This window comes from Struthio camelus, chromosome 7 (assembly GCF_040807025.1).
Source record: "Struthio camelus isolate bStrCam1 chromosome 7, bStrCam1.hap1, whole genome shotgun sequence".
In the NCBI taxonomy this organism is placed as follows: domain Eukaryota; kingdom Metazoa; phylum Chordata; class Aves; order Struthioniformes; family Struthionidae; genus Struthio; species Struthio camelus.
The window spans coordinates 14,787,726-14,815,491 of record NC_090948.1 but is presented as its reverse complement, the minus strand read 5'-3'; the positions used below and the strand labels follow the sequence as shown (position 1 = coordinate 14,815,491).

Below are 27,766 nucleotides of genomic sequence, written 5' to 3'. Positions count from 1 at the left end.
CTTTCCTCTCCTCAGCACGACTAAGAACATTTGCACAAAGACTTAGCGCTTCATTTCATTATCGTCCATCTGCTCCTCGTAGCTCATTTCCCACTGTCTGTTCAATACATCACAGCAACTTGGAAATCATTGCAGAACAAGAGGACAAAGAGTCAGGCGAAAGCTGTGAAACCCTAAGTGACACTAATCCTATTTTCATACAAATGTCTCCAGGAGCAAGGCATACAAGGAGCAGCATGCAGAAAGTGGGAAGGCAAGACATAAGATGGCCTCTGAAGGGAAATACTCCAGTGATGTCCTCGAGGAAGTAGCGGGTCCATACAGTGCATTATAGCCGGCTGCCTTGAGAGGTGGGGTACGACAGCTATTTCTGACCAAGCCCTACAGCTGGGTCTGCCCCTACGTTTTCAGCTGTTTGACAACTGGTGACAAACGTGCATCCCCTCTCCTGGCGATGCATTATATTTTCCCTGCTGCGCAACATTTTCTTTGTAACAATGCATGGCTGACTCCTGCTATGCCCCGCTTTCTTTGATCAAGAGGTGGTAAACACACTTTATGCCTGCCCCTGACAACAGCCATCGAATCCTTGTCGCGTGTCGAGGGCGCTGACCTTCACGCTCTGCCTACTGCCTCCCACTGGGGCTGATCCGGCGCTGGGTCCTGCTCGACTTGAGGCTCCTTTCATTGCTCCTACACACCTCCCAGTCTCTCCAGGCGTTAATCACTTCAGATCGGCAGCAGTCCAAGGGCCGGTGTTAAATCCGGTCCCTGCTCTCTGTCTACACTTGGTTTTCGGATGGGCTGTTGCCTTCCAGGCTGGGGACGGCTCACTGAGCCGCTGGCACTAGCTGCCCTGTGATGAAGGCTCTGACGCAGGCTCACTTTGGGCATCCTTTTCCCTCTCCAACCAGAGTCAGCCTCGGGGAGGAAGGGACCCCTGGGGACACCCAGTTTGGATTCAAGCCCAGATGCTGAGGCTCTGCTTTATCTCTGTCTCAGAGCGGAGCACAGCAAAAAGCAACCCTTGGGACACTGCAGTGACCCATTAAAATTAATGGGGTTAAATCACCCTTGGTGCAAACCCCTGACTTCAAAAGAATTACACCAGGGATGAATTTGGAACCATTATTTTTATTTTTCATGCCTTTCAGAGAGACGATCTACTTTCCAGACTCTTATGCTCAGCTTATGCTCCGGTCAGCCAGTCTTTCTAACTACTCCAGCTGCCCTCTCGCTGGTCTCTTGTTCTGTGCTCTCGTCCAAATAGTTCCAAGAATTACTCACCAGCTCTGTTTCTCCCTGCACAAAATGACCATCATACACTTCCAACTGGCCTAATCTATTTTCTATTCCAGGGACAAATAAATAAAATAAAAAGAACAAAAGTAAAGCTTCATGAGAGAAACCAAGGGGGTCAGGTACGCACATAGTACGTTTCTTCTCCACAGGAGGTTGCAGCAGAAGGTAAAAGGAGCAGGTACGAGTGCAACGGAGAGGGGAACCCTCCCACAGCACAAACCACAGCGCACAAAACCTGACCATGACCGATGCATGTCACATACACTTTTCTGTAACTGGAAGCACTTGTTCTAGCTAAGGAAGTGTAGGAGATCAATGAGACAGGCAGAGAAATCTCTTATGTAAAAGACATAAACTCCCAGCTACACTGTGATCTGGAAGACAGTCTGGCTCCTGAGTGCCTTACTCTGTAGTAACTCCAGCAACAACGGCCTTCAATATTTTCAGCAAAGACCTCAGTAACCTTAAAAAACATTAATCAAGACTGTTAAAATTGGCAGATTATTTGATAGGAAAAAATTGCCTTTTGGGGACTGCTTTTTGTCTGCCAAATTTACCCAGACACAGAACCACATATGGATTTATAACCTATCCAGGTTTCAGTGGTGATTAGAGCAGAGACTGTGGTATGAACCATGCTAGATATATTTAAGGGAGCTGATGCATTAGAGGTAGTCAGTGAAAAAGCTCAGTGCGTATTTGACTGTGAGTTACCCCAGCTCCATAGTTCTCAGGCATTCAGCTCTGGTGGTTTTGGCCCAGAAAAAGTACACATGAAATTCAGATCGCGAACTGTTTTCAAACTCTGCTAAAGGTCCGGAGGTGTTCAGATCTGGCATTTTGACTAGCAGGTCCCAAAAGAGGCTGCTAACTTCTCAGGGTGAGGCAGCAGAGGATGGAAGGAACTAGTGTTATTTCACTTTGCTCTAAATGCAATGCGACCATCTGTGCAGCAGCCAAACCATTGGGCCTTGAAGGAACTACAAAACAGTCTGACTGTAAAGTCAGTCACTGAGAAACAGTCGCTGCTGGGCTGACACAGCCTGCTGGTACTCCTCAAAACCCTGGAAGAAATGCCGCCTGACAGCTGGTTTCTATCTCTCATGCTTTGGCCCCATCATGTCCCCACTAGAATCTTTTACAGCCGTGGTCAGACATACACCAACAGCATATTAGGATGAGTAACAGACTAAAAACAAAAGCACAGAGCAATCAGGAGCTCCACAAAGCTGCTTGTAAATCTACTAAAAGTGGCATGTTTCCATAATAAACAATCCGTTATCGCGTTGCTCTGCTCCCCCTTAGCAGTCTGCGGAGAGAAGGGAAGAAAGAGGCTGGTTGGCAGGATGCTGAATTTCATCCGGCACAAGCAGACAGGGCGCCGGGGGCCGCACTCCCTCTGCCGGCCAGCTCCGCTGCGCCTAGCATCACCCGGCGCTCTCGCAGACGGCGCGTCGCGCTCTGGCGGAGGCCAGGCACCATTAGTTCTTACTTGCACTGTGGCAACATCTATGCAGGCCCCACCTGTGAAGTGAGACCCGCTCTGCCAGGATTTACCCAGATAAAGAATAAAAGCGACAGCCCCGATGTGAATGATGATGTCTACGTGGCACAGCAGAGAGCTGTGAAGAAACAGGCCAGCTGGGACTGCGAAGTCCCTGCCACTGCCTCTTACCCGAACGTGCACCAGCTGAGCTCTCAGGGGCCGGGGCTTGCTCCTGTCCCTCCTGCCGCAGCTGGCATCTCTTGCAGCAAGGCTCTGGGACTCAGTTCTCCGCTCTCTTTCCACTTGTGCAACTCACTCGCTGCAGGTTGCAATCAAAATGTCTGTAAAGGGTCCCTGAGATGAATTGGACCACGTACTACTTCGTTCTCCGGACTGAGACAGGTGATGCTAGTGAGGGCTGGCTACGCTTCAAATGTCTGGGGCAGCCGCTGGCTCCTGTGCAGATGGCCGCTGCTGAGAAGTGAGGGCCATATTCAGACCCTAACATTAACTCTAGTGACTAGGCAGGAGTGGGAGCCAGAGTCGGGCAGCTCCAGTACCCGTGGGCTACATTGCTCATCACCCTCTTTGCACCACCATAGGCCCCTGGGCCCAGCGGGAGGGTCAGAGAGGGGGTCTGGCAGCAGCGCGATGAGACCTCAGGGAGTCACTCAGCAGCGACAAGAGCGAGAGCTGAGCCTTTGCCCGGGCAGTTGCTGCAGCAGGCGGCTGCTGCAGAGCTACTGCACCCACCACCCCACGGGTCCCCGCTCTCCCGTCCTCTGACCAGCAGGACTGCGAGACGCAAGCCCTCAACGCGCACAAAGCGTGCACGCAGCATGCCGGGCTCTGCAGATGGGAAGCCTCCAGGAACAGAAAGGTTTGCTAGGGCAATCATGTTAGAGGTAACACTTTCACTTCCCTTGCCCTGGCAACCTCTTTTGCCAATGTCCAGTAACCTCAGGACCCTCTGACTACAATCTGTTTGTGAAATGTATTCGGTGCAACACGCTTGACCCTGCTAAGGCAAAAGTGGCAATACCTGAAAGTACAGACCTATATAGATACAACCAGCATGCAGAAACGCAGATGGAGAAGTATGTCAGTCTCTCCGTGCATTTCATGTTTGTAAAACACATATATCCAGGACACAGACCTAATGACATTAGCCTGTTACCAGTATTACTTTGCACAGTTTCAATCAAAGAGCACAGATTTACTGTATTACCCATCAGCCACAGGCAGCCTCTGCTGGGAGTTGACTGAGAGCTAAAATACAGACTAAACCAACCCCAGAGAGACAAAGAACCTCACATAGAGCAAATTTGTGGCAGAGGGAGAATTTGAATTCAGGACTCCTTAACCCCATTCCTCCCACTCATGCCATGAGTCCTGCTGCATCCTCCATGTAGCCCCATCCAGCAAGACTCCCACCGAGCTGGCTAAGCAGCGTTCCTACCAACCCAGTGTTAATGGAAGGTGCAGGGCCCCTAAAACCTTCATTAAGCAGCCTGCTTCCTGCTAATTAAATCTTGAAGACTAGTGAGCTTTAAAAACCTAATTCCAGCTTTTTATTTTTCCTGTGTCACTTTTGAAATAATAGGGGCAAAACAGCTCACATATCTCTTAAGCTATCAGGCAATTTAATTTCTTGCTTCTTTGCTGATCCCTAAGCAGACATAAGCCTTTTGATGTCCTGCCCCATGTTTTAACAGGATGTGGCAATCATGACAGTTCAGAAATGTGCATACAATTAATATAATACAATTAACAGTGAAGGGCTCAGACTTGGATCACAGAACCAGCTCTCTTCCAATTCAAGCCTTCCTCTTAGGCTTCCAAGGAAATAGGTCAGATAGCAGTACAAAACTCCGGATTAAAAAAAAAACAACTAATGCTTATAAAAAGAGACTAACAATTCTTCAAAAAAGCACTGACTAGGTGCTGTCAGAGAGGTTAAAGACATGAGCAGTTCCCTAGCTCTCAGCTGGCAGGGTCAAATTTCACGTAGGGTAGCTCAGGGCAGAGCTGGCCTGGCGATGCAGAAAAATTGGAACAGCAGTGAATCACAGGTGGGTCTCAGCCCTGTGCTGAGTGTGGCTTCAGGACTACTGCCTGTTCCCCACACAAGGCATGTGCGCGTGCACACTCGCACACACGCACGGAGCAAATGATGAAAAATGCATGATCGAGTTTATTGCAAAACTCCCACCAAGGATCAAAGCTGCTGCCCCCAGCAACACACTCACTGGCCTGAGCCAGCTTCAGTTGCTGCCCTGTTGAATTTCCTAACACGTGAAAATACAACAAAAGCCTTGAAAGGAAAAAGCGCACCTCCAGGGAACAGCACCTTAAGCAGACAGCCACTGTTTCGAAGGAATGGAGTTTTGTCAGCGCTCTGCAAATATCGTAGGCACAAAAACAGCCAGTTTCCCAGACCAGAAAGAAAACTCCATTTGGCCCAATCCAGAAACAATTAGGGTAGGCATGTCCCATTGCAAGCTGGCAGTGTCACAAGGAGAGCCTGTCCCAGGGACAACAGAGGAGTCGGGAATTCTCTGCGCTTCCAAGAATAAACTGGTTAGTACAAATTTAATGGCTTTGAGTAACTGAGAGTGGTGGGGGATAATTATTCCTGGCAGGGAACAGTTCAGTCTGGCTAGGAAGTGATCAGCTGCTGGCCACCTAAAAAGACTGTGGAGGTGAGCAACATCATCCCTGCTGTGGCTGGGGCTGGACCGATGGCAGCATTCAGGGCAGGGCAGGGCAGGCAGTCCCGGCCACCCAGGGAAGAGCTGGGCCTGGGAAGCTTTAGGGGGAAAGACCTTCTCTGAGATGTGCTAAGGAGCATCAGTATGAATCAGCAACAGCCTCAAGAGGGGCCTCCGCAGATGTGGAGAGGAGTGTTTAATCCTTCCTGGGTCAAGTGAGCAGGCCAAAAGCTGCATCAACATAGTGTGTCAGGCTGTACATGCAACGCACTGGCCACAGTGCTATTTGGACCACAGCAAATATCCAGATTAGGTACTGTGAACCCCCCCTAACAGGATCAGGCATGAAATCTGGCCCTAAGAAGAGCTGTGATGCTGACTTGCACAGCCAAAAACGCAAGCAAGCCAGTGACACCTTCCCCACTGAAGCTCAGCCGAGAGCCACAGCACAGCAAATACTGAGGATGAGAAAGATCTCCTTTTGTGAGTCAGGTCTGTAGCTTAGTAGAGCTGAAGTAGGGAGAGCTTGGTGATCAGCACAGCTTCCCAGGCTTGGGGAGCTGATGCAGTCCAGCATTGACTGTTAAGGAGACAATTAGATAATATTCAATCTCTTCCATATGTTTACAAATGTCTGATCCAGGTGTGGTTCTGGAGTCGTTAGTATTAATGTCCAAGACTGCATGTCTGCTTCTTTCCCGTTCCCTCATCAAGTCTTAGAGGTAAAATTATTACATATAGAAAAAATGGCTACCATAAGACAAATGGAAAAAGATAGGGCTGTAACACCTAATAAGAAGCCAGGTGGAAAAGCTATTTTACGTCTGTTCATAGCAACATGCCACAGCTTTCCCACTGTTGTCTAGAGGAATGCAGTTTCTCTAGGAAGGGGAAGCCAAGAGGAGAAGTCGGCTGCCACAGACGAGCGTGGCATGGGGGCGAGGCAGGGTGCATCTCGGGAGAGAGCAGGATACACGGCACCACTGTGTCCAAGATGCACACAAACTAAGGCATTTTTTCCAGGTCAGCGTGGGCCTTTTGCTGAACAGTAAGTGCATGTAAGGCACCATCTTCCCACACCGTGGCAGTAGCTGCCTGCAGAGCCCGTCGCACAGGGCCTTGCGGCAGCGAAGGGCTACGAAAGCACAGGGACAACCTGGGGCTGACACAGACATGAGAAAAGAATATTGGTCCCTGTAGCAAACAGCTTGTGAAAGGTGAAGGACCTTCCAGGAACTTTTGTGTGAAAACAGCCACAAATGTCTGTTCTCCGGAACAATGTCAAACACGGAGTATTTTGTGGACAGGCAGTGGACGTGCCTCTTAACGTCTGTGGCTGCCTTCCAGCACGATGAAGTGTGCAGAGAAGTCCCTCTTCTGGTTTTCTGGGAAGGGAAGGAAACTGGGCAGGTGAAGCCCTGCCTGCCACGCTGGGAAGTGGGTCCTGTGCCAGCCATTGCTAGGGAAGAACTGGATGTTGGAGTGAAAAGACTTTCCTCAGCGGAAGCTCTTTGTAAAAGAAAGGGAAAGGATGTCGTTTTCTCTGTTGGTGAATGCTCCTGCCTTCATCTGTAGGTCTCTGGTCTCCAAGAAGATGTCTTCCAACTTCTTGAACTTTATACTGCCCTCTCCACCAGTCCTCTCCCACACAGCAGCAGTCATGAGATTACCCCTCTTTTGGCACTGGTCTGGGAGAACATCTCGGCCCAGCCACCCCTCCGGTTGAAAAGCAGTGCCTTTGGGTGGCCCTACACTGGATCTGCTGGGAGACCACAGCAGCTGGTGCCACCTTGGCAAGAATAGCAGTTGGAAAGAGGTGACAATAATAAAAAGGCAAAAGAAGAGACGTGGGGCCCATCAAGGGGAGAGAGCAACAGAAGGTGGGGCAAGTAACGCAGGATTTCAAGGCAGGAGAAAAGCTGGAGAGATGAAGGAGGAGCAGTGGGGGTGCAAAGGCTCAAAGACTGGTGACTGACAGCAGCTCTGAAGGCACAGACCCCGTCTGGCCCTTTGCATCCCTCGGGAAGTGCCTGGGAGCTTTGTAGGCACTTCTGATGTTTCAGAGCTTTCTGCTGGCACATCTGCATTCAGCGCTAGCAGGGGGACTCTGTGGCAGCATGGGCCACTCACTGCCTCAGACCTCTGTGTCCCCATGTGGGGTGGGAGCATGTGGCATGCACCTGGAGCCAAGTGACCCGTCTGGGAGCAGCCAAAAGGACTCCAGTCTGCCAGCATCAAAACTGGTCTGTGATACTTATTGTTGTAAGTGACATAGGCAGGGGACTGGCTTCAAAAGCACACTCCTGCTCCAAAATACCACCGTCAGAGCATCCTCTGGCAACCAGCCCATGAAAATATAGCTTCTGCTCAAGAAGCAGACTTTTGTGCTCTGGTTCCAGCTTGAAACGCTGCATCCGAGTTGGCATTATGCTATTTGCCTGTCAAAGGGTTTTAGTTCAGTAAATGTTAGTGACCTAAGACTGAAGTGCCATCTTCAACCAGTGAGGTTCATATGAGAGGATTTATGGCTAATCCACTGCTCCTCAGGCCCAGGTGGCAACGGTACATACACAATCTCACCTACACCTGGGCAAGGTGTCTGCCACCCTCACGTGGAGGTTACTGCTGCACACTCCACCAGCAGCACTGCGCTCAGCTTTTAGTTAAAGCAGCTTCTGGGGGGCCATCCATACCCTAGAGATATGGAATCATGCTACACAGGGACTGCTGGCCACTCTGGCTTTGGTGGGGATAGTGGCATTTAAAGCCCAGCCTAACTTCCTAGCTACTTGAGTAACATGTCCCTTTCCCTCATGGAGAGTGGGACGAATGAGAACGCGCTTCCGCTTCCGTTTCATTCCACTTCTCACATCCATCCACACATACCCCCTAGACCTGAATGAAGAGCGAACTCTCTTTAGGCAAAATTTGCTTAGGGGCAACCCTACATATTGGCCTCTGGTCTTTGCTGGAGAGCATGGTCCTGCCCACGAAGTTATTGGCAAACTAGGCTGTCAGAACGGGGTTTCCGCAGGGATATGACCGCTGTCTTCTGCTCAGGAGCGTGCAAGGAGCTCTCGCCCCATGACAGCTCTGCTGAAAACCTGCCGGTGTGCAGTGGATGGAGCCTGGGAATGCAGCAAAGTCATTCTTTCCAAAAACCAAAGCACGACGAGCTCCCCTGTGCCGGGGCCAGGCTCGGCTGTGCCCGCACAATGCCTGCAGCAGCTGGAGCCCTCCACAGGCAGCAGTGCTCCCAGGCAGCCTGATGCTGACTTGCCTCTCCCTCTCCTGTGGCCTGGGAGGCATTTTCCTCACTGCCGCCAACCCATGAGCCCTTGTCTTTCTGGGATGCTTGGATATCTGCAGGCAAAGCTGGCAGGGGGTCAAAGCAGACATAAGCTGCATGCCATGAGTCAGTGAGGCTTCTGTGCTGAAGGCAAACGGCAAGAAGAGCAAGGCGGGAGGCTTGTGAAAGCCAGACAGACTCCTCTCCGACTGCCCCTTTTGGGGCTGTTTACTTGTGATAAGAATCAGCCTTAACGCTTGGCTCCAGAGGAGGAAGTTTGTTCTTGTCATCCCATTTCCCACCTTCCTCCCGCCTCTCTCCACAGGCTGGGGAGGTCACAGCCCTGGGACGTGCACAGGAAGGAGGCACACAGGCAGCGCGTTGCCCCTGCCACCTTCTTCCTTGCGGCCCTCGCCAGCAGCACCCGCCAGCGAAGTGTTTGCAGAGAGCAGCTACGACTGTTTGCTTTGCCTTGTGAGCACAACTTTGCAGCTGTCTGTTTGCAAACAAACAAACCAATCCCCCCATAAATCCTTCATTTGTTCCCTTTCCCCACCCTTCTGCCACAGGGTTTGCCTCTGCTACCCCAGGGCCGCAGGAGCAGCTGATTCAACATCTAGCCAAGAGGCAGGAGGAGAAGAGGTGGGAATCCCTGGAGCTGCCTGTACTTGACACAGAAGGATTCTGCTGGCAAACAAGGTTTGCTGGGCTTTGCTCTCGGGTTTCCAAACCACTGACTTTGAAGACTTGGGGAGGTTCAGTCCAGACAAATGGATCACCCTAAAGCTTCTTTTCAAATAATAGCTCCAGTGGCAAAATGTGCTGCTGCGATCCCTTGTGTCAGACTTTGACGCGGTTCATCCCAGTGTCTCTGCTCAAGGTGAAAAAGGTTGCCATTATTTTTTCCCTCCAGAGGAAGACAAAAAGAAGGGTCATGCAGGTTTTGGGAGCATCTGTGCACAGACAGAAGGTAGGTGGAAGCAGCATCCTTGCTTCCAACAGGAGCAGCGTGGTGAAGAGCCACGGGGCTGAGCAAGGGCAGGGAGAAGGTTTCTGAGCTGCAGAGCAAGCACTTTGCAACGCCTGTTGGTGCCGAGCAGTGAGCTATGCACAAGCAGGTTCAAACTCTCCCTGCAGGTCAAAGCAACAACAACAGCAGACGAGCAGCGGTGGAAAACAGGATGCTCACAGCAGCATGGAGCAAAGCTGAGTAATATACCAGCCCCACCTAGTAACTCCAAAAAACCTAAGGACTAACGTATCCTGAGGGTAACTCAGCTGACATCAACAGAGTTATCGCATATGATGTCTGGCCCGTAATGTTATACAGTTCCTAAGAGGTTGCTCACCGTGCCAAACATCGCACTCACAACCTTGCAGCTAGAATCAAGAGTTTGTTGCAGAATCTTCCCCAAGTGCTAGGCTTTACTAGTGCTCGGCAGAGATGAAGTACATAGCCTGGCCAGTAATTCAGCCCCAGGAAAGTCCTCGCAACAGGGCTCAAGAAGAATTTCAGGTACATGCAAGGGTTTGGCTGGCCATTTGCCAGCAGGGCCAGCATGGCAGGATTGATTCCTCCGAAAGGGAAATCCTTTTTTTCCTAATTCAATCAGCCAGGGCAAAGTGAATCTGTCGGCATCACGCAAGCTGTTGCCTGTCACAACCAGAGTGCTAGCACTACCAGCTGTTTACATTCACCCTTCCTGTGACTCTGTTTGACCCAGGAGATGTCAATAGCCCCAAGGTCTAAGAGAAGAGATCACAGCAGAAAGGACTGCTAGCAGAAATGACCTGACACCAAATCTATTCACGTTTGAGAGGTCATAGGAAAAACCTCTCTTCGGAGAACACCGGTTCGGAAGGTTCTGTCAGGCCCGACAGACGCCCTCTGTCCTTCCCCTCCTTCTGGATGTGCCAAAACACTTGAACGTCATTCAGCATCTCCATGCTTCTGAGGATCAGGGCATAAAACATTAACACTTCCACTCCCAAGCAGAAGCGCTGTCACTTCCCCTTTCACACATGAGGCCGTCTAAACACCGGTTATCCAGTAAAAGGAATTCTGTAACTGCAGTAACAATAGTTATCTGAGGTTTCGCTCCTATCTTGCCATAGCCAGCAGTAACACACATTTTAATCTTCAGCCTGAGGCAGTGGGGACTGAATGGGAAGGAAGAGAAAAACATCCACTGCATTTTAGTTTTACAGACATGAGAACTCTAGCTCTGGCTACAAATGCACATTTTCTTCGCTTCTCTCTTTTCTAGCTCTTTTTCCACTGGTACAACATTGGATCCAATACAGAGAGAGAATATGTGAATTCTGGTCTAGATAAATAACAAGCTCACTCTTACCAGCCCCTTCATCAGTTACTGAACCATGCAACAAATTAAGGAATAAACAGAGAGTGACTTTAATACAGCATTAATAATGTCGGATTGAGACCTCACTGCCGAGAGGCAAAGGACCACCTCAGATTCCCAATGCTTTTGGCACTCTCCTCGTTCCTCCCAGCCCTGTCTCCAGGATCTGCCTCTTCCACCCCTCTCCTGTGTGAAGCCTCCATAATTTCAGCGTGTTCCGCAACAGAGAGCCATTATTGATGATATATATTACATCAGCCCTAACGGCCAGCCCAAACGGGGACCAGCTATGTCTGCCACAGAAACACAAAAGTGATTGTTTGCGCCCCAAAGAGCTTGCAGTCTGAACAGACAGGAGGGGCTGGACACAGGGGGCCGAAAGCCCAAGCTGAACTAACTCAGTGTTGGCAGCAAGTGTAAGTCGGCATTTTTGCTGGGGTCACGGTGGTTAGGGGTAGAAGTGAACTGATCATGCTAGAAGGAGATACTGGCACAAAACTGGCAAAGCGCAGAGAAAGTCTATGGCTGAACTGCAGGAAGTTTTCTGAAAGTCCCAAGGCTTGGCTGCTTTTACAGCTGTTTGCGCGGGCTGGAGTCTGACCGACTTTTCTGCACAGTTCCTTTCCTAAGGCCAGCTGGGACCAAAGAGAGCAAGGACGCAAAGCAGCATTTGGACCCTGGCGTTCCCCAAGCAGCTGGCACGTTCTCTGTGTGCTCCTGCCGCTAGAAACAGCATTGGAGGGAGAGGTGGATGGGGCTGGTACCACTTCTACACATCCACCCTCAAACAGAAGTCCTGTATGTGCCTGTTTCTGCCTCTGCTCCCACCAGCTGGAGCCTCTCGCTGGCTTAGTCTGGCTGGCTCGTGTTTGATCTCCAAGATCAAAGAGGAACCGTAGGCTCAGAGGGGCAGGGAGGATCCTCTTTGCCGTTTGTCTGTGAGAGCAGCAGAGCCTTGACTCTTAGCTGGGGTTTGTAGGTGTTCCCTCCTTTTCAGCAACATGGGTAACTTCTTCTCCCCTATACATTCACCAGTTCCTTAAAGGCTTCTCATGAATCCTGCGGGCATCAAAGTAGATCGTGCCATACCCGCAGCACAAAGGAAATACAGCATATGCAAAATCCGGCCCTTTTTATGAGAATTTCAGACAGGAGAGATTTGCTGCAAGCGTCATGGACTGAATCTAAGAAACTGCAACCCCTTCCTTCTTAATTCCACCCCTGTGACCTCAGATCAAGGGGCACTTAAAAAACAACAGAGCAGGCTGAAGCCACCAACCCTGGAAAGCTGAATCCAAGAAACTCATCTCCAAATGCTGGCAACGGCTGCCCCAGCTCTAATGATTCCCTTGGAGGCTCTTGTGCATCTCAGCTAAGCACAGTAATGCTGCATTACATTTATTCAGACCATATGTAATACACACAAGAGCCCATAAAAGCTTAAACAGCACAATAAACATTTGGAAAAGCACAGTGACCAGATTTACGGGGCTTGGATATCTGCCAACATGACCCACCAGAATCAGACCCTTAAGTTTTTGTGTAAGTAGACGACATACATACATACACACCAAGAAATGTCCTGTTATCCTTGAGAAAAGATGAAAAGCCATTCCAGCACTGGAATATGATGGCCTACCAGTGTTTCTGACTGGAATTAGTTTAAATCGAGGCCATAAAGGAGGTCTTGGCAAGGAGGAATTAGTGTAGCACTGCAAAACTTTATCCCAGAACACAAAGTAAAATTGAGAAAGAGGGAAAGATGAAAAGATTTACATACTTAATTTCCATTACAGGGAAGATGAGCCCTGATGCAGAAAGAGAGCTGTGCTTTGCCAAATTCCAAGATACTTCTATGCTAATTTTTCTTCAGTGGATGATGTGGTATTTTCTATGCCACCTACCAGGATGGAAGGGGGGGAATGATGGCTTGATACAAGGGAAGAAATGTAAAGTGATGGTGGATCCCAGGAGGTGTAAAACAGCAACATTTTGTCCCAAGAATCTGCAGCTTTAAAATCCTGAACTTTCACTCAAACAAGTACTTTGGGATAGTGGAAGAGCAATGTACTGGTGGGATGTAAAAGTTCCTCTAATTCCCCAGGTAAAGAATCGTTTAAACTGTCTCAGTCTCCTGATTTCTTAGATATTTTCTGATGCACTTTTAATCTGCTCTCCATTTAGTAACAGTTATGGCTAAAACCATTACTTTGCACACTTACAGCCCCTTTCAGCCTGCAAAGATACTGCACAAGCAGGAATTAGTACAGCCACAAGTATCCAGTGCTCCAGATAGACCCCATGAGTCCTGGCTCCTTGTTTTGTGCTCTAAAATGCATCCAGGGTAGAACCTCATCTCCAGATTTAAACCAAAAGGAAAGAGATAAAAGAACAGTACATGATACTGCTTTGGGGAAACCTGCCTCATTTGTTATGATAAAAGAAATGCAGCGATTGAGTATTAAGGATTAGCTGGCAATACATGGAAGAAGTTGCCCACCTCCCACACATAACTTCCCAGAAAATGTTTTTACAAGTTTAAGAGGAGCTGCTACATAAAGTTATACAAAAGAAAGACTAAAAAGCCTGGTGACAGATTTACTTACATGAGGCTCAGTACGTGAAGATGTCCTTACAGTTAAAGAACCAGCTCAGAAGCACTGCTCAGCTTTGCTTATTAAAATACACAAAAAGGCTATTTGTGTTTATCTGCTGTTCTGGGAGGTGGGTTGTGCATTGCAGTGGAGAACAAAGGCTACATGCAACGTTGCATTCTCTCACCCACTGGCACTGTCATGCTCAGCAACAGCTTTGCGTAGGACTATGTCCATCACCAGCTCCAGCGGCCACAGAGGAAGAGAGAGTTGGGGACTCGGCTCAAACTGCTGCATGTTATAAGCTGCTGAAAAGACCACACAGTCGGTGAATGCAAAACCCAGCGATGAGCCACAGAGCAATAAAGTGTCCTGCGGGAGGAAAAGATGCATTGCAGCACGGGCCAGGATTGCGTGGGTAACATAGCACACACCAATGAAAAGCCTTACTAGCTCTTGAGGGGGAGGTCAGGCAGCTAAAGGTCTATCTGAGGCAGATGTGCTCACGTTAGCTCACAAATCAACAGGCGTCACAAGAGCTTGGGATGGGAAACACAGGACAGAGGGACAGGCAGGACACCAAATGCCAGCGGGAAGGGCAACGTGCCTTCGACGCATCCCTCTTCTAAATGCTTGGGGAGGTAACCACACAGCACCAGGAAAGCTCTGCTCAAGCTCCAAAATACACAGCTGATTGACTGCTTGAATAGCCCCAACCAAAACCTCCCTGTGCAAACAGCCCCCTGGCTGGGAAACACCTGCCACCTGAGGGCATCTCAAACACAAGCTGCCATCAGCCCATCAGCCAACACAGCGGTAAGGGACACGGGGAACAAACGGAGGAGAAGGCAGCTGAGGTGGAGGGCAGAGGACATCAAGAGACACCTAGAGCTGCCTATGGACAATGACTTGCAAATGGAAGGATCTGGCCAAAAAGCAGGAACTTGGGACTAAAGGCCTTTGCTCTGGATGACTCCTTATATTCTCATCCATCACAGGAGTGCCGTGAGTGTCGCAAGGAGCCCGAGTCTGCAGCACCATACGCGCTCGTCTGCTCAGAGCTGCAATGCAGCGTCGACTCCTGAACAATTTGCCCTGCTGCAACAGACTGCTCCCAGTGCTTCCAGAGATCTCCTTGAGGAAGAAGAGGGCAACCCAGGAAACCAGTCGCCCTCCTCCCTTCCTCCATGCTAGCATCAGAACTGTAATGGGGCAGAGTATGTGCATGAAAGCAGCTGCTGCATCCATTATTATGGCTGCTCCCAGCCCTGCTCTCCATGGTGTTTCAGGTCCCAGCGTATGAAGCAGTGAGGACCGGCCTTTGTGCCTCTTCTGCAAAGGTATCTGATGTTCGCCTCAGGAGAGTGCCATTAGATGAGGTAATTTACCACAGTCTGGGGTAGGAAGCAATGGGGTGATTTAGATCTCGATTTTAAGATCTTCCTTTACATGTTTACAAGCGAGGAACGCACGCTTGTTTGCAGGAAAGGGGAGCCAGTGGTTGAAGCTGAGAATTTAATGGCATCCTAAATCCTCACCCCACTGTAACCTAGGGCAAACTACTTTAATGTCCCTTTGTCCCATTTTCCTCAAATATAACATTTTTCAAAAAGTTGATATGGAATTTGACCCACTCCTACAGTTCTGGGGACTTGTGCAGCAGTAAGTCAACCAGTTAGCGTGTCAGCGAAGCCAAATAATGGAAAGTATGCTGATAGTCACACTATGAAACTAAAAGTCAGACCTTCTGGCTCCTGTTCCAGGCTTGGTGACCTTTCAAAACCGCTTTAGTACTTCTGCTTCCCTAGTTTTAAAATAAAAACAGTTTTCCTCAGTCAGACTGAGAGAACTGGTTCATGTTTGGGCTGTACTTCGAGGTCTACGGAGCGAGAGCTCTATAGAAGGGCAATGCAGTACTACTGCCGTTATTACTCCAGCATGATTCGCATGATGCTTTCTTTTCAGTTTTATTCTTAGGAAGAAACCCTGGGAAAGATTTTGGTTCCACTAAAAAAAGAAAAAAGATAGATTTAGGCAGCTGGGGACAAAAATAATCCCACTCCCATGTGTTTTGTGCTATTTAAAGAGATACAATACCTATTTTTGAAAAGACTAGCTCTCTCAAGTTTCAGAAGACAAAAAACTGACATCTGTCAGCAAAAAGACATTTGAAAAAAAACAGCCTTAACATCATTCTCCAAAAGCTTTAGGCGTGCTTGAAATGAGCCAAAGTGTGGGAGTGGGGGCGGAGGGATACCCTGTGTGACAGAGCACAGCGATCCCTCCGGCACAACGCAAGGCGGGAACAGGCTTTCTAACCACTCTTTAGCGGAAGCCCCCGGTTGCGAGCCATGGGCACAGCAGCACAGTACCTGGTGCGCAGGGACAGCACTTGGTCCCCCGTTCCTGCCCTGTGTTCACTGTCTCTGGCTATGCTCAGCTGGAAACAAATGTGATGGCACGTATTCAGCATGAATTGCAATTTCACACAACATGCCAAATTCTCCTCTGCTGAAGTATCTGGTGGTTGGATAGAAGCCACTGAGCTAATAAGATTTGTCTTATGCAACGAACATCAGTTTAAAGCCTCAAGGGACCAGCAGCGATTTTAAGCCAAAGAGGTACCTCTTTCAAGTGGTCCCTGTCTAAAACCCTCAAGCCAAGCAGACACTCACCTGTAACCTGTAACCTGTGCAATCCCATTAACTAAACTGAGACTGCATGAATGCAACTGAGGGTGGCCTTTCACTCGACCAGGATCCCTGACCGCAGACTTGGGGCTGGGTGGAGAAGGAAGTCTGATTTGGCCAATGCAGGAGAGCTTTTCTCTGCAGTGCTGCACAGGGCACAGCAGCACCTGAACGGTCTGGAGAAAGCAGGCTTCTCTCTGCCTCTGTTCATACCATCCACACATGGAGAGGTTCATTTAAAAGCGATGGTGGGAATTTGCCCCAAACAGCACAGGACAGAGCAGGAAAGTCTTGTTTGAAAACATAACCAGAGGGAATGAAAGGGCAGGCTGAGAGGAGCTGAGAGGGGCTTGGGAATGAAGTAGAGTGAAGTAGTTCCTCCTGCATTCCCAGCGCACTCCCCTGGCCATCCAGGGAGCACAAAGCGGACGGGGAAAGCTGTCTGCCCGGGTCCAGAGGCATGAGGGCTGGCTGAGGGGAGTGCTGGAGCCAGGCAGTGAGCAGAAGCAGCAGGGCCCAGGGAGGAGCAGGGGGAAGCAGCTGGGAATATTGGGATTTCAGAGCACCAAGGAGATCGGGGCAGGCGTACTCCTAGTTCTGGCACGTCCTGAACCTTGCCCACTGCAGCATTAAAGTTCTCCTAGACCAAAACCTGGAGGGAATTTAGGCATGTACATAACATGGAAAATCCCAAGCCACAGAGCCTAGAGTTAGTGTGGGTGCGCTTCAGTCTAGGTGCTTTGCTTCGGGTCCATCTCAAACTCCATCAGAAACGTTGGGTAAAGAACCAGCTCAGAGAAAGGCTGCCTTCAGCTTGTGCCGGCACTGCCCCAACAGCTACTGACTTGCTCTAACAACCGGTGGGAAAGCAGGGAGAGCTCTCTCCCATGCACAGCATCTTCCGTGGGAGATGCTCATCAAATCATCCACTGCTCTCTCATTTATCCCAAAGTCTTAAAATGAAAGGCTTGGGAGAACTGCAGACAGGACAAGGCTGAACACAGAAGAGTAAACTCACTTTTGTTTGTCTATAATATTAATAGGCGCATTATGTAATTTCCTTGGTTTACTGATGCAACAACTCTGGTTACAAGGCGAGATGGGATTTCCTTGAGGTCATTCCCCCAAACTGTGTGAGTTGTTATTTTCCTGGCTCACCCACAAACAGAGCAGTTTGCTTTTCTGAAACACTAACGTCCGACTGTTGAAAGGTTTTGCCAATCAAAACACTGTGGCCTTACCCCGTTTTAATAATCTAAGGCATCAATCTCCCCCTTAGTATTTGTTTGATGTGTTCTGCTCCCTGCCGAAATATCCCCTCCAGACCTCCCTGAGCTCATGCTCTGATTGAAGAGAGATGCCGCGCATCAGGCCTGCAGCTTTCTCTATGAAGCATTTAACAGTGGAGGGTGGTAAAATGTATTTATTTTCATGTATTCAGGAAAGACCACATATTCCAGCCTCTTTTTTTTCCATCACTCAGAGATGGGCCCGAGGCCAAAACGGTACTGCTAAGCTTGTTTTCTATTTAAAACCTTCATTTTTATTAATAACCCTTTACAGCCTACACACCAGCACTGCGGGAGTTGCATTTCCGTGTTATGTCATCGTGAACCGTTATGTATTTAATTCCTGTACCCACAAACCCATATGGACATCATTAAACACGCACCGTACAGTATTAAAACTGTGTTCCGTAAAGTGTGATTTAAAAAAAAAAAAAGACCTAAGAAGTGCAGAGTTTTTTTTCCTAAGGTCATGGGAAAATGAAGAAGTAGGGGAGAGAGAAAAGGTTCACTGGTGCTGTGGGTTAGCTCATAGATCTCCATGCCCGGAGACCAAAAATCCAGTCTGCCTTATCCGCCATGGATACGGCGGATTAATTACCCAGTAAACGTCAGAGCAGATATGACAAATTTCTGTTTGGCAGACCACAGAGACAACTGTTACAAAAATTACAGGTTGCACACTGGCACAAGACCTCGATGCTTTTATTTTCCCCAAATTAGGTGTCCATCATTTGCCCTGAATGAAGTTGCCTGTAGTGGGATAAAAGAGGCTTTCCCTTATTGCCAGGGGCTAGTTGATCAGAGGCCACTAACATACACAAGGGTAGGCCCATGCCCTGAGTGTGCTGCACGCGTGGCATCATAGCGTTTGCTCCTTGTTTCTGTCCCGAAACCAGACTGGTTTGCCACACGGCTGTAATCTAGGCTAGCAACCAAGCCAGCACTTGAGGCGGCTTCTGCAAAGTCAGCCAGGGCACGGTTCTCCACTGCCGCGGGGCTGGATCTCCCCGCTCAGGATAAGCCTTTCAGTCCTCTATTACCTATTCTGCAGGACTGGGGATGAAAAGATACGGTAGAGTGTAAGTGATAGAGCACATAAATTAGACGACAAATAAAGCCAACATGCAGAGTACCAATGGGAGAAAAAACCTGAGTGCAGGCAGAAACACTGGGAGAAGCAGGGCAGAGGACATTGTGAGGGAAGAAAAAAATATCCAAGGGATGGAAGGAGAAGAAAAAAAAAAAAACAGAGACAGTTAAAAGCAGCAGAAGAAAAGACGTGCCAGCATAAGGCAGAGAAGCTGACGCAGTCAGGGACGCAGAGGAAGCAAAAAGAAAGCACGTGCCCTGGGAGCTGGCGCTTGGGAGGGCCACAGTGTCTAGGTGCTTTGGGGCTTTGGAGCCTTTTCAAAGGTCTTCTGGAGAGCTGTTGGGTCACTTCCATCCTTATTCCCTATTGTAATATATGCACCCTTTCCTGTAGGGTACCTTCATAATCTGGTCACAGTAAAGAAAAAGAAAAGGGATAAGTGCACGTACAGTGAAGATTATTTTGGTCTCCCATCGTTTGAAAGGCTTCAGCCATTCTTCCCCTTGCCAGGGGCTTTGTTCCCCACTCCTGAAGCCCACTTAGGCACGGGCCTGTTTGATCACTGAATTCCCTCTGAAGAGGAAGCAAGAGCTAGCTGAAGTGAATGTGCCAAGGTGAAAAACAGTATCTGACAGACTCCAATGGCAAATACAGCTGCAAAAGGGTGTTCTGAACAGACCTATGCTTTTTGTTTTGCCTCAGAGAGGCTCCATTCCCTGAAGTGAAGATCATGAAGAGATTATATCAGTATTACCTCTATGTTAGAGCTACACAGCTAAAGGTCTCCTCAAAGATACAGATATAGATATATACCTAATTGCTTTCAAGCCCTTTTGGTTTTCTTTAAGAAGTACTAGGAAAACCTAAAAATTTTTCTCAGAGAAAGAACATCTAGGGCACACACAAAATGTTTACTACACAAAACCTCTAAATGTTTGGGACCGTTGAGCCTCTCCTGGTTTTGCTGCATGATTTCTGTGTCTCGGAGTCTCTGAGAATAGCTGTTCCTTACCCTAATCCCGTGAAAACTGGTGACTCATTTCAAGTCAAATTAACGTGCTGGTCCCAAAGCCTGTGTGCACGTACTCATACACGTGTCAATCTTCAGGCAAGAGGGGAGAGTTAACGCTATTTGCAGAGGGGGTTACCGATGAATGAACCTCCTTCATGCCCCAGCCCTCTCCAGAATTTTTCACTCCCATCAAACAAACATACACGTGAATACACACATACACACACACACAAATAACTCTGGGTGCATGTGTATTGCTGTTGAATCCAATACAGTTATGCACTGTGTACAGCTATTCAGATGCGTAAATGTCTGGAGGAGCAGAGCTACTCTCTGGATGAGGCTGACAGCAAGCTGAATGTTATCTGGTTGCATGACTTTGGAGTTGAAATGTTTTTGACATGTGTCTCTGTAGGGCCGTGTCCTACTTCTTTCAAAATCTAGAATTTGCTTTGAAGTTCGGAAAATAAAGTCTTAAAAGAAGAAGCAGACGTGAGTGGCAACACTTCTTTAGGAAACTTGCAAAGGACCTCTAGGGCTCCAAACCGTTAAATGTGCTATTTTGGGTCAATGCCCTCTTTAAACTGATAGTCATGTCTTCTAGTTATGCAGTTCCCCTGGCTTGCGAATGTATCTGAACTGAACATATCTGAAATAGAAATAAGGCTGAAGAGTTTTCTGAGCACATATTAGGTTAGACAAAACCATGTCAGAAAGCAATATTTGTTTGTTAATGCCAAAAATTCTATGCTTTCTGGTAATATTCATTCTTCTTTCACAAACATTATTTATCCTGCCAGGGATTAGGGCTTGTTGGGCATTAAACCAGGGCTCAGTAGTTTATATGCCTGTCAACAAAAAATAAATAAGTAAAAAACACTTGTCATAAATGTGCACAGCCAAAATTTTCTAATTTATGGGCCTGTTGAATGACTGAAGCAAAAGCGTATTTAAAAAAGCCTCACGAGAAGGCAGATTAAAAAAAAAAGAAAAGAAAAAAAGGTAGCAATTACATAATACACTGGGGACCAGTCTTCCATAACATGAGGGGGAAAGGGACTCTCCTTACGATGCTTATTTCATCCCTTGCCTAATAATCCAAAAGCACCTAAGTTTCAAAGTATCACATTTTTCATACTCTGGAAGCATCACAAAGCATCCTTCATCAGCCTGGCCTTTTGGCAGCTCTCCTGCTTCAAATGCAAACGCTACATCTGGAAAAGGCAGGAATCCTCTCTCTCCTGCCTGAAAGCCTCCTTTTATCTCCTGTCCTCTGCACAACTCCTACTTCTCGCAGCCACTCACTCTAACATACTACTTTATTGAAGAGATTCAAGGCTTTCTCCCAATCTGCTTAATGCCTGCCCCTGCCTAAAGCCCCTGCATCCCTCCAGAGCCTGCGTCCCGTCAGCGGAGGGCACCCTGCCATCTTGCAGCAGAGCATCCCTAACCCATCCCCCCCCCCTCCACACACACACACAGACGGCAGATACAGATGAGCACAAAAACGATAACAATGAAGATTAACAGAAGCTTATTTGTCAGGCCTGGAAAGAAGTGTATCTCATTAGCTGGTATTGCCTGTGCGATTCAGCCGCAGGGGGTTCCTCCTCCCCCCAGGGGATGACACTGATGCATCATGAACATTAATAACACTGTTAGTGCGTGCTCAACAGAGGCTTGCTTTGTGCATTGAGAGGACCCGGGAAACAATAAGATACTTTTCTACTGACCTCTTGTTGGAAGGGTTGAAAGCTGTTTGCAGGGATGGGAGTTACTCTTGCAGCTTTCTCTAGTTGCCCCTGGCCCTTAGCTTCACTATAAAGATGTGTACGAAGGTGAAGGAACTAACCTGGATTCAACAAGACACCTCCGCCTCCCTGTTACTAAAGGGACTATGGAGGTTATATACAAGCTTAAGGACCTTACTTACTGGGACCACAGAAAAGGAAGCGCTTGGCTGTGTTCCCCACCTGCTTCCCCTAATTTGGGAGCCATTCTATAAAGAGTCACCTCCACAGGAAAATGCAGAACACTGGCTGATCCCCACTATGAAGTCCAAAGCTACCCCAGCTCCTGTAGTCTGGATGTGGTTGCCCATATTCTCAGGGAGTTGATAACAGCCCTACACCCTACTTTATATCCCTAAATTCAGTATATCTGAAATCGTTCTCTGTACCTAGGACGAAAATCCACTGCACCATCCCTAGTGTTACAGTGCAGTGGCTGGGCTTTTTCACTGTGAGACACTCCTTGCTCTTCTTTTATTTAGTAATGCCCAAATAGGGGTTGCACTCTTCAGTGCATTCGCGAACCTTTTCATCGTTCACCTAACGTCAGCAGGGGAGTAAGGGATCGGCCATGTGACTAATGCTCTCCCAGAGCTGCCTGCTGAGAGGCAGCATTTCAGGTAGGCAGGAATGGACACACTGCAGCATGATGGCAGGGAGTAGAAGGGGCAAGGAAAGAGAGAACAGCTTTTCAGAAAGAAAAAGGAGGAAGGATGGATTCCTTATAGAAATGGACTTCTGAAAGCAAGAGGTAGGAGAGTGAAAGGAGCAGTGAAGGAGGAACTGCAGGAACACTGGGAAAGTAATCTGCCAGAGAGGAAAACAAGGGTGAGGCAGGTTTTAGACAGAGCCAACAAAACTGCATTCAAGGAAAGCATGATATTCCTGGAGAAGAGGAAGAGAAGGTTAGTCTGGAAAGCCATAGCCAGAAAAGAGAAGGTTGCTGTGGTTATGGCAAGAGATGGAGGCGGCTTAGCCACAGTTTTCAAGAGTGGAGACACCACTGTTAGACGGTTTGGGAAGAGAGGAATCGCTTCTGGTCTGCAGAGGGGCTGGCGGCTGGTGTCTGGTGGTCTCTCCAGAAGAGGCTGAGCAGAGCAAAGGCTGATCAAGGTCCAGCCACGGAGCAGCCAGAGGTCCAAACACTGCTGTAGAAGGGGTCGTCTGTGAAGCCACCTCTTGGAGGCCGGCTGTCTCCATACACGCCTGCTCACTCCACAGCCATGCTGCTCAGTAGAACAGGATTAAAATTACCCAAATTCTGAATTGGAGGACCCATATGTCAACAAGAACCCAGAGATTTATTTTTGGTAGAACATTTCCATGAAAAGAAAACTCCCTTTTTAGCCAGATTTAGCAGATAATCAACATTTCCACAAAATACTGCATCCGGACAGAAAAAACAAGATGAATTTCATCTTTAAATCCTCATGAGCACTAGAGCTCTAGCCAAGGTCCCTAGCAAGACAGGACAATGTTGGCGAGGGTCTAAACATTACAAAATTGAGACTGGCCACCTATCCAAGGGGGAACAATAAAGATGGCAACAACAGTGAGCTGTGACAGATTCAAGTCTGTGATCAACTGTCTCTGGTATAAGTCATTCACACTTCATTCCCAGTACACTTGGAGGGGAAAGGAATATGTTTATCTTTTAGATATGGTACACCTTCAGCCCTGCCATCGTAACCCCACAGTTGTTGCAATGGATCTCTTTTCATAAGGTAAAATTTACATTTTTTGGCCCCCAACATTCAATATTTTATTCTTCTTTTATATTTTTGAGCCCTAGGTAGCTCAGGTTACTAGTGATTTTTTTGTGGTGGTTCCCAAATGAGCCTGAACTGCTCTGATTTTTCAAACCCACAAGACTGTAATTGAAAGCAAATGTAATCAGACATATATAGTGTTCTGAGGTTCACCACAGTGCATTGCAGTCAGCGTCACTGGAGTGGCTATTAAAACTTCTTGGAGTTGGGAAGCAAATACAGCTTGCAAGAATCCAGCAAATAACCAGCATTTATTAGATTAGGTTAAAGTATTGCAAAGCCACAGTCAATCCTCTGTTCAGAACACATCTGAGGTCTGTTTAAATGAACATCTTTCCTGAGCTTAGGCCAATTGTTTTAAGAGCTGTGAATGGAAAAGAATTCTGCTTTTAACACAACAAATTCTGCAATCATTAGATCAGCGTAAATCTAGAATAGCCCATTACTGTCAGCAGAGTTGTTCCAATTTAACTCTGGCATAATCGGAAAAAGAAAGTGGCCCAAAGACAAAGCGTATCTTTGAACCCAGACACACAGCTCCTGCTAGAGATAAGCAGTGGCAAATCCCTTCCATAAACCTCCTAAACAAAAAATGCAAGCATTAAAAAGGGGGGAGGGGTTTAATTGAATTCCCACTGGCACTTGAGTCTGCACTTAAAAGCAGGTCTAGGGTTATCTGTGAAATTTCAATTAAATCAAAAGCTTTGATAACATGATAAGTCACTGCAGAGTTTGGAGTCAAAACATGTTGCTATTTGATCCTCTGCTTGTGTTTCTGGGAACAGCATGCATGAAAGACAGTCAGCTGCAGACAAGTCAAGAAGATGGAAAGGGTGGAAATGAATCTACCAATGGATCATTGTGTCTACTACAGACAGAGCCCCTTGAGGTCTGGTATTTTTTTTACATCCTAAATCCTAGAGAAGGCAGCCCATTCCCTCAAGAGACAGAAGGACAGAGCAAAACAGATCATCTCAGATGTGTGCAGCACCCCAGTGGACGGTTCCCTCGCTGCCACAAACGCCTTTTCTTTCCAGGTTTGCTGGAAGCAAGATTTTAAACAGAAACAGCATTGGAAGCTGAATGCAAAGCTCTGTGGATATGAAACACCAAACCCTATATATGTAACGAGATGGATTTCCAGTGCAAATCCTTCTGGTGGCACAGGGTGAACGGATGAAGCCCAGCGTGCCAAACATAGGAATTGTCTAACACGCTGTTACGACACATCTATGTCAGTCAAGAAGCCCAGCTCGCCTCCTAACTCACAACCACTTGGGTGAGGAGGTAGGTCTCCAGAGTAACCTGACTTGCTTTATCTGTTGCTCGGTGCTCTTTAACACCTCTTACTGTCTCTTTGATGGCACCTGCTGGATGCTAAGTGCAGCATCAGAGACTCTCAAAGTCCTTTAACCAAGCAATGTCACCTGTACTTTCCAGTGTTTAAATAGAAATGCTCCACCTTAAATAAATGTGAAATGTCAAATCTATCTTGTCTGTATTCAGCCATATTATAAAACATTTAAAGCAACAGCCTTCCCTCATTTATACCTAGTATAGCATGCATGGCCTGATAAAACCCTATCGAATTCAATGGGATTACTTACACTGACTCCAACCAGCTCAGAATTGCAAATTTGTTGCGCGTGTATCACACAAAAACACTCTTCTCATAACCATCAAGGTTACTCAACTACAAGAGCACTAAAAATAAAGGGACTCCCCAGATAAGCAATGTCAAAACTATATAACAATCAACAACAGGGAGCGCAGAGCGCTGAAAGTCTCATCTGACCCCTGGCACCACTGGGGGATAATTCATCACCCAGGCAGCAAACACCCCATTGAACACGTCTGTCCCCAGTACCCTCCTCCTCAGAGTGGAAAAAGATCTTCATTAATCAATAGTCCAGCAATATTAGATATAGATATGGCAATGACAGGCTGGATTCTTCTCCATTACATAACTGTACTTACAACATAAGCTGCCTATTCTCGTTTTGCAGAGAAGTGACACGCAGAGGACAAGGCTGGCTATATTCAATTCAGTTACATTAGTGAAAAGAAAGTTCCACCTCATCTCCTCCTGCCCAGCAGGTCATGAGTCAACGGTGACAGAAACCACAGTGCAAGCAATTAACCTGCCAGCAGAGGCTCACCGGGGAGCAAGAAATCAAGATGAGAAAAGGAAGTCCTCATCCCTCTTCCTCCCCTCAGTTCCAGACTCATCGAGAAAGCACAGCAACACCGGATACTTCTCTCCGGTGTGCACCTAAAGCTCTCTGAAGTGTTCATCAACGTGGATAATTCAGCCCTACGGGCTGCCCCTGTTCTGGGGCTTCAATCCAAACATATCAGCCTTTAAATGGAGACCTTCAGCCTTTAAATGGAGACCCTGTTTCACCGGACCAAACATTTCTAGAAGAGATGCCTCAAGGATAACGGGTGCCCCATATCCTTCACGGTGAGCCTCATAACCCCTGAATCCAGTTCTTTTGCTTCTGCTTCAATCCTGCCTCGTTACCCCAGGTTTTCCCCATCGCCGATGAATAAATTCATTCTTTTGCCTCCCTAACTGTCTTTAAATATACAAGCACTAGCAGAACAGGCTTTGCTGACAGGTTTTGGAAGCAATGTTTCTTCCAGCATTGCCTGAGGATGTAAAAAAAATTATTTTTGTAACTGATCATCTCTAGGATTACACTATGGAACAATGTTTCTTTACCAGGATGAAAAGTGTGAATAAGGCCTCTTAGCAAATCTCCAAAACCATACTTCTGCAGCCATGCTGCAGATGGAGGCAGACGGTGTGAGTACCCTTTCCAACATCACAAAGTAAATCAGTGACAGAAAAAGGAGGAAGGAGATTTCCAAATCCCTGCATTAACCACTACCCTCTACTTCTCCGGAAGGAAGGAATTCTATGGGTTAGGTTAAACATTAAGTAAACTATTACTTTCTAATCTACAAAATAGGCATTGGCAAATTATCAGCAGTGATTGTTCCTTTAGGATATGAGCAAAAATTGCTGGACAGGAAAAAGGCACTTGAGCCAAAGGGCCTGGCATTTAGTTTTTTCTGAAGTCAACGCCTCCATATTTCAAAATGCCTCTTCAGTCCCGACTCTTCTATAGAAATATATACATATTTATATATTGTCTTAAATTTGCGCTCCTAACTGTAAAGGTTTACTAACCCCAGCGGTACTGTTGTGTACGGTCCCAGCAAGCCAATTCCCTGTGCCACTAACGAAGGCGAAGCGCGTCGGCACTGCTCTGATCTCCGTTATGTTTTGATGAATTCAGAATCACTCTGGTGCTCTCAGCCTTACTTCGGGGTATGCAAGAACAGGACCCATCCTGTGTCTGTGACAGCACACCACATCAAACTCCGCAGCACGGTCAGAAGCAACCCAGGCAAAAGCTGTTTCTGTACACTTGGCTGCCAGTCCCAAGCGTTAGCAAATTAAGCTATCTTTGCTCCTCTCAGCCTGTGTCCTTTCATAGGCAGATCCACAAAGCACGAGCAAAACCAAATGCGATATTCGAGACCTCTTGCCGTACAGTAGCAGCAATAATGTATGCTATTCCAGCTACCGTTCTTCCACAGCTTTGTTTGTGGTTGTTGAGCCTATTTCATTTAACATGCATCCTGTTTTCCCCCAGGTTTATTGTTTGATATTTATCTACGTATAACTCCACTTTCCATTTACTGGCCCAGTAACAAAAAGATTCAAATCTTCTCTCAGGAAGGCTGCATTATTTGCTTCTATTACTAATACTGCAGCAAGTAACAAATTCCAATATCCTCTACTTGATATCCCTATCTAAATCTTTTATATGTCGTAAACAAAAGGGGAAAGTCCCATGTGAAACTAAAGAAGAGGCCCAGTAGCGCATCTGTTCCGCCCCCCTCCCTGTATCTACAGACTTTCTATCCCTGCATATGGGTAGTTTACTGAAGATAACTACTAAGTGAGACCTTCTCAAAGATCATGCAAATATTTGTTGATGAAAGCCAAGATACACTGTCTCGCATCTCTAGAGACCTAACTGACAACAATCGGGTCCCAGAGGCCGAGCCTCCACTTCTCCACGTCAGATGGGGCACAACGGCCAATCAGCCACACTTCATTTTTCTGTTTCTAGGGTACTAGACTGCCTGATAATGACAGCCTGTCAGGTACTGTCAGAGCCACACTGCAGGCAGGATCTTGTAACAAGAGGCCGAGGCCAAATATTTCAAGATAGATACACTCCTAAAGCAGGCACGTTTGAAATCTAAGTACAGGTGCTTTGCTAAAATGAGATGTGCAAAGAGATGTGGCACCCAATTCCCACTGAAATCTACGGCAGCTGGATTAGGACTAATTAGGAGTAAC

At 47.6% G+C, this 27,766-nt stretch overlaps 1 protein-coding gene across 6 annotated transcripts in view; it reads right to left on the bottom strand.

Moving 5' to 3' along the window:
• Positions 1-27,766, bottom strand: part of SH3PXD2A (SH3 and PX domains 2A) — a 272,461-nt gene that overhangs the window by 120,324 nt on the left and 124,371 nt on the right. The window contains exon 1 of one of the 6 annotated variants that reach the window (XM_068949744.1): positions 13,758-13,776. The exons of 4 other annotated variants lie outside the window; for them this stretch is intronic. In XM_068949744.1, coding sequence (XP_068805845.1) covers positions 13,758-13,759 — 2 coding nt within the window. In that variant the 5' untranslated portion in view covers positions 13,760-13,776. Of the gene's footprint in view, positions 1-13,757; positions 13,777-27,766 lie in introns of those variants that run through there. One more of the 6 variants, XM_068949738.1, reaches the window with a different exon arrangement.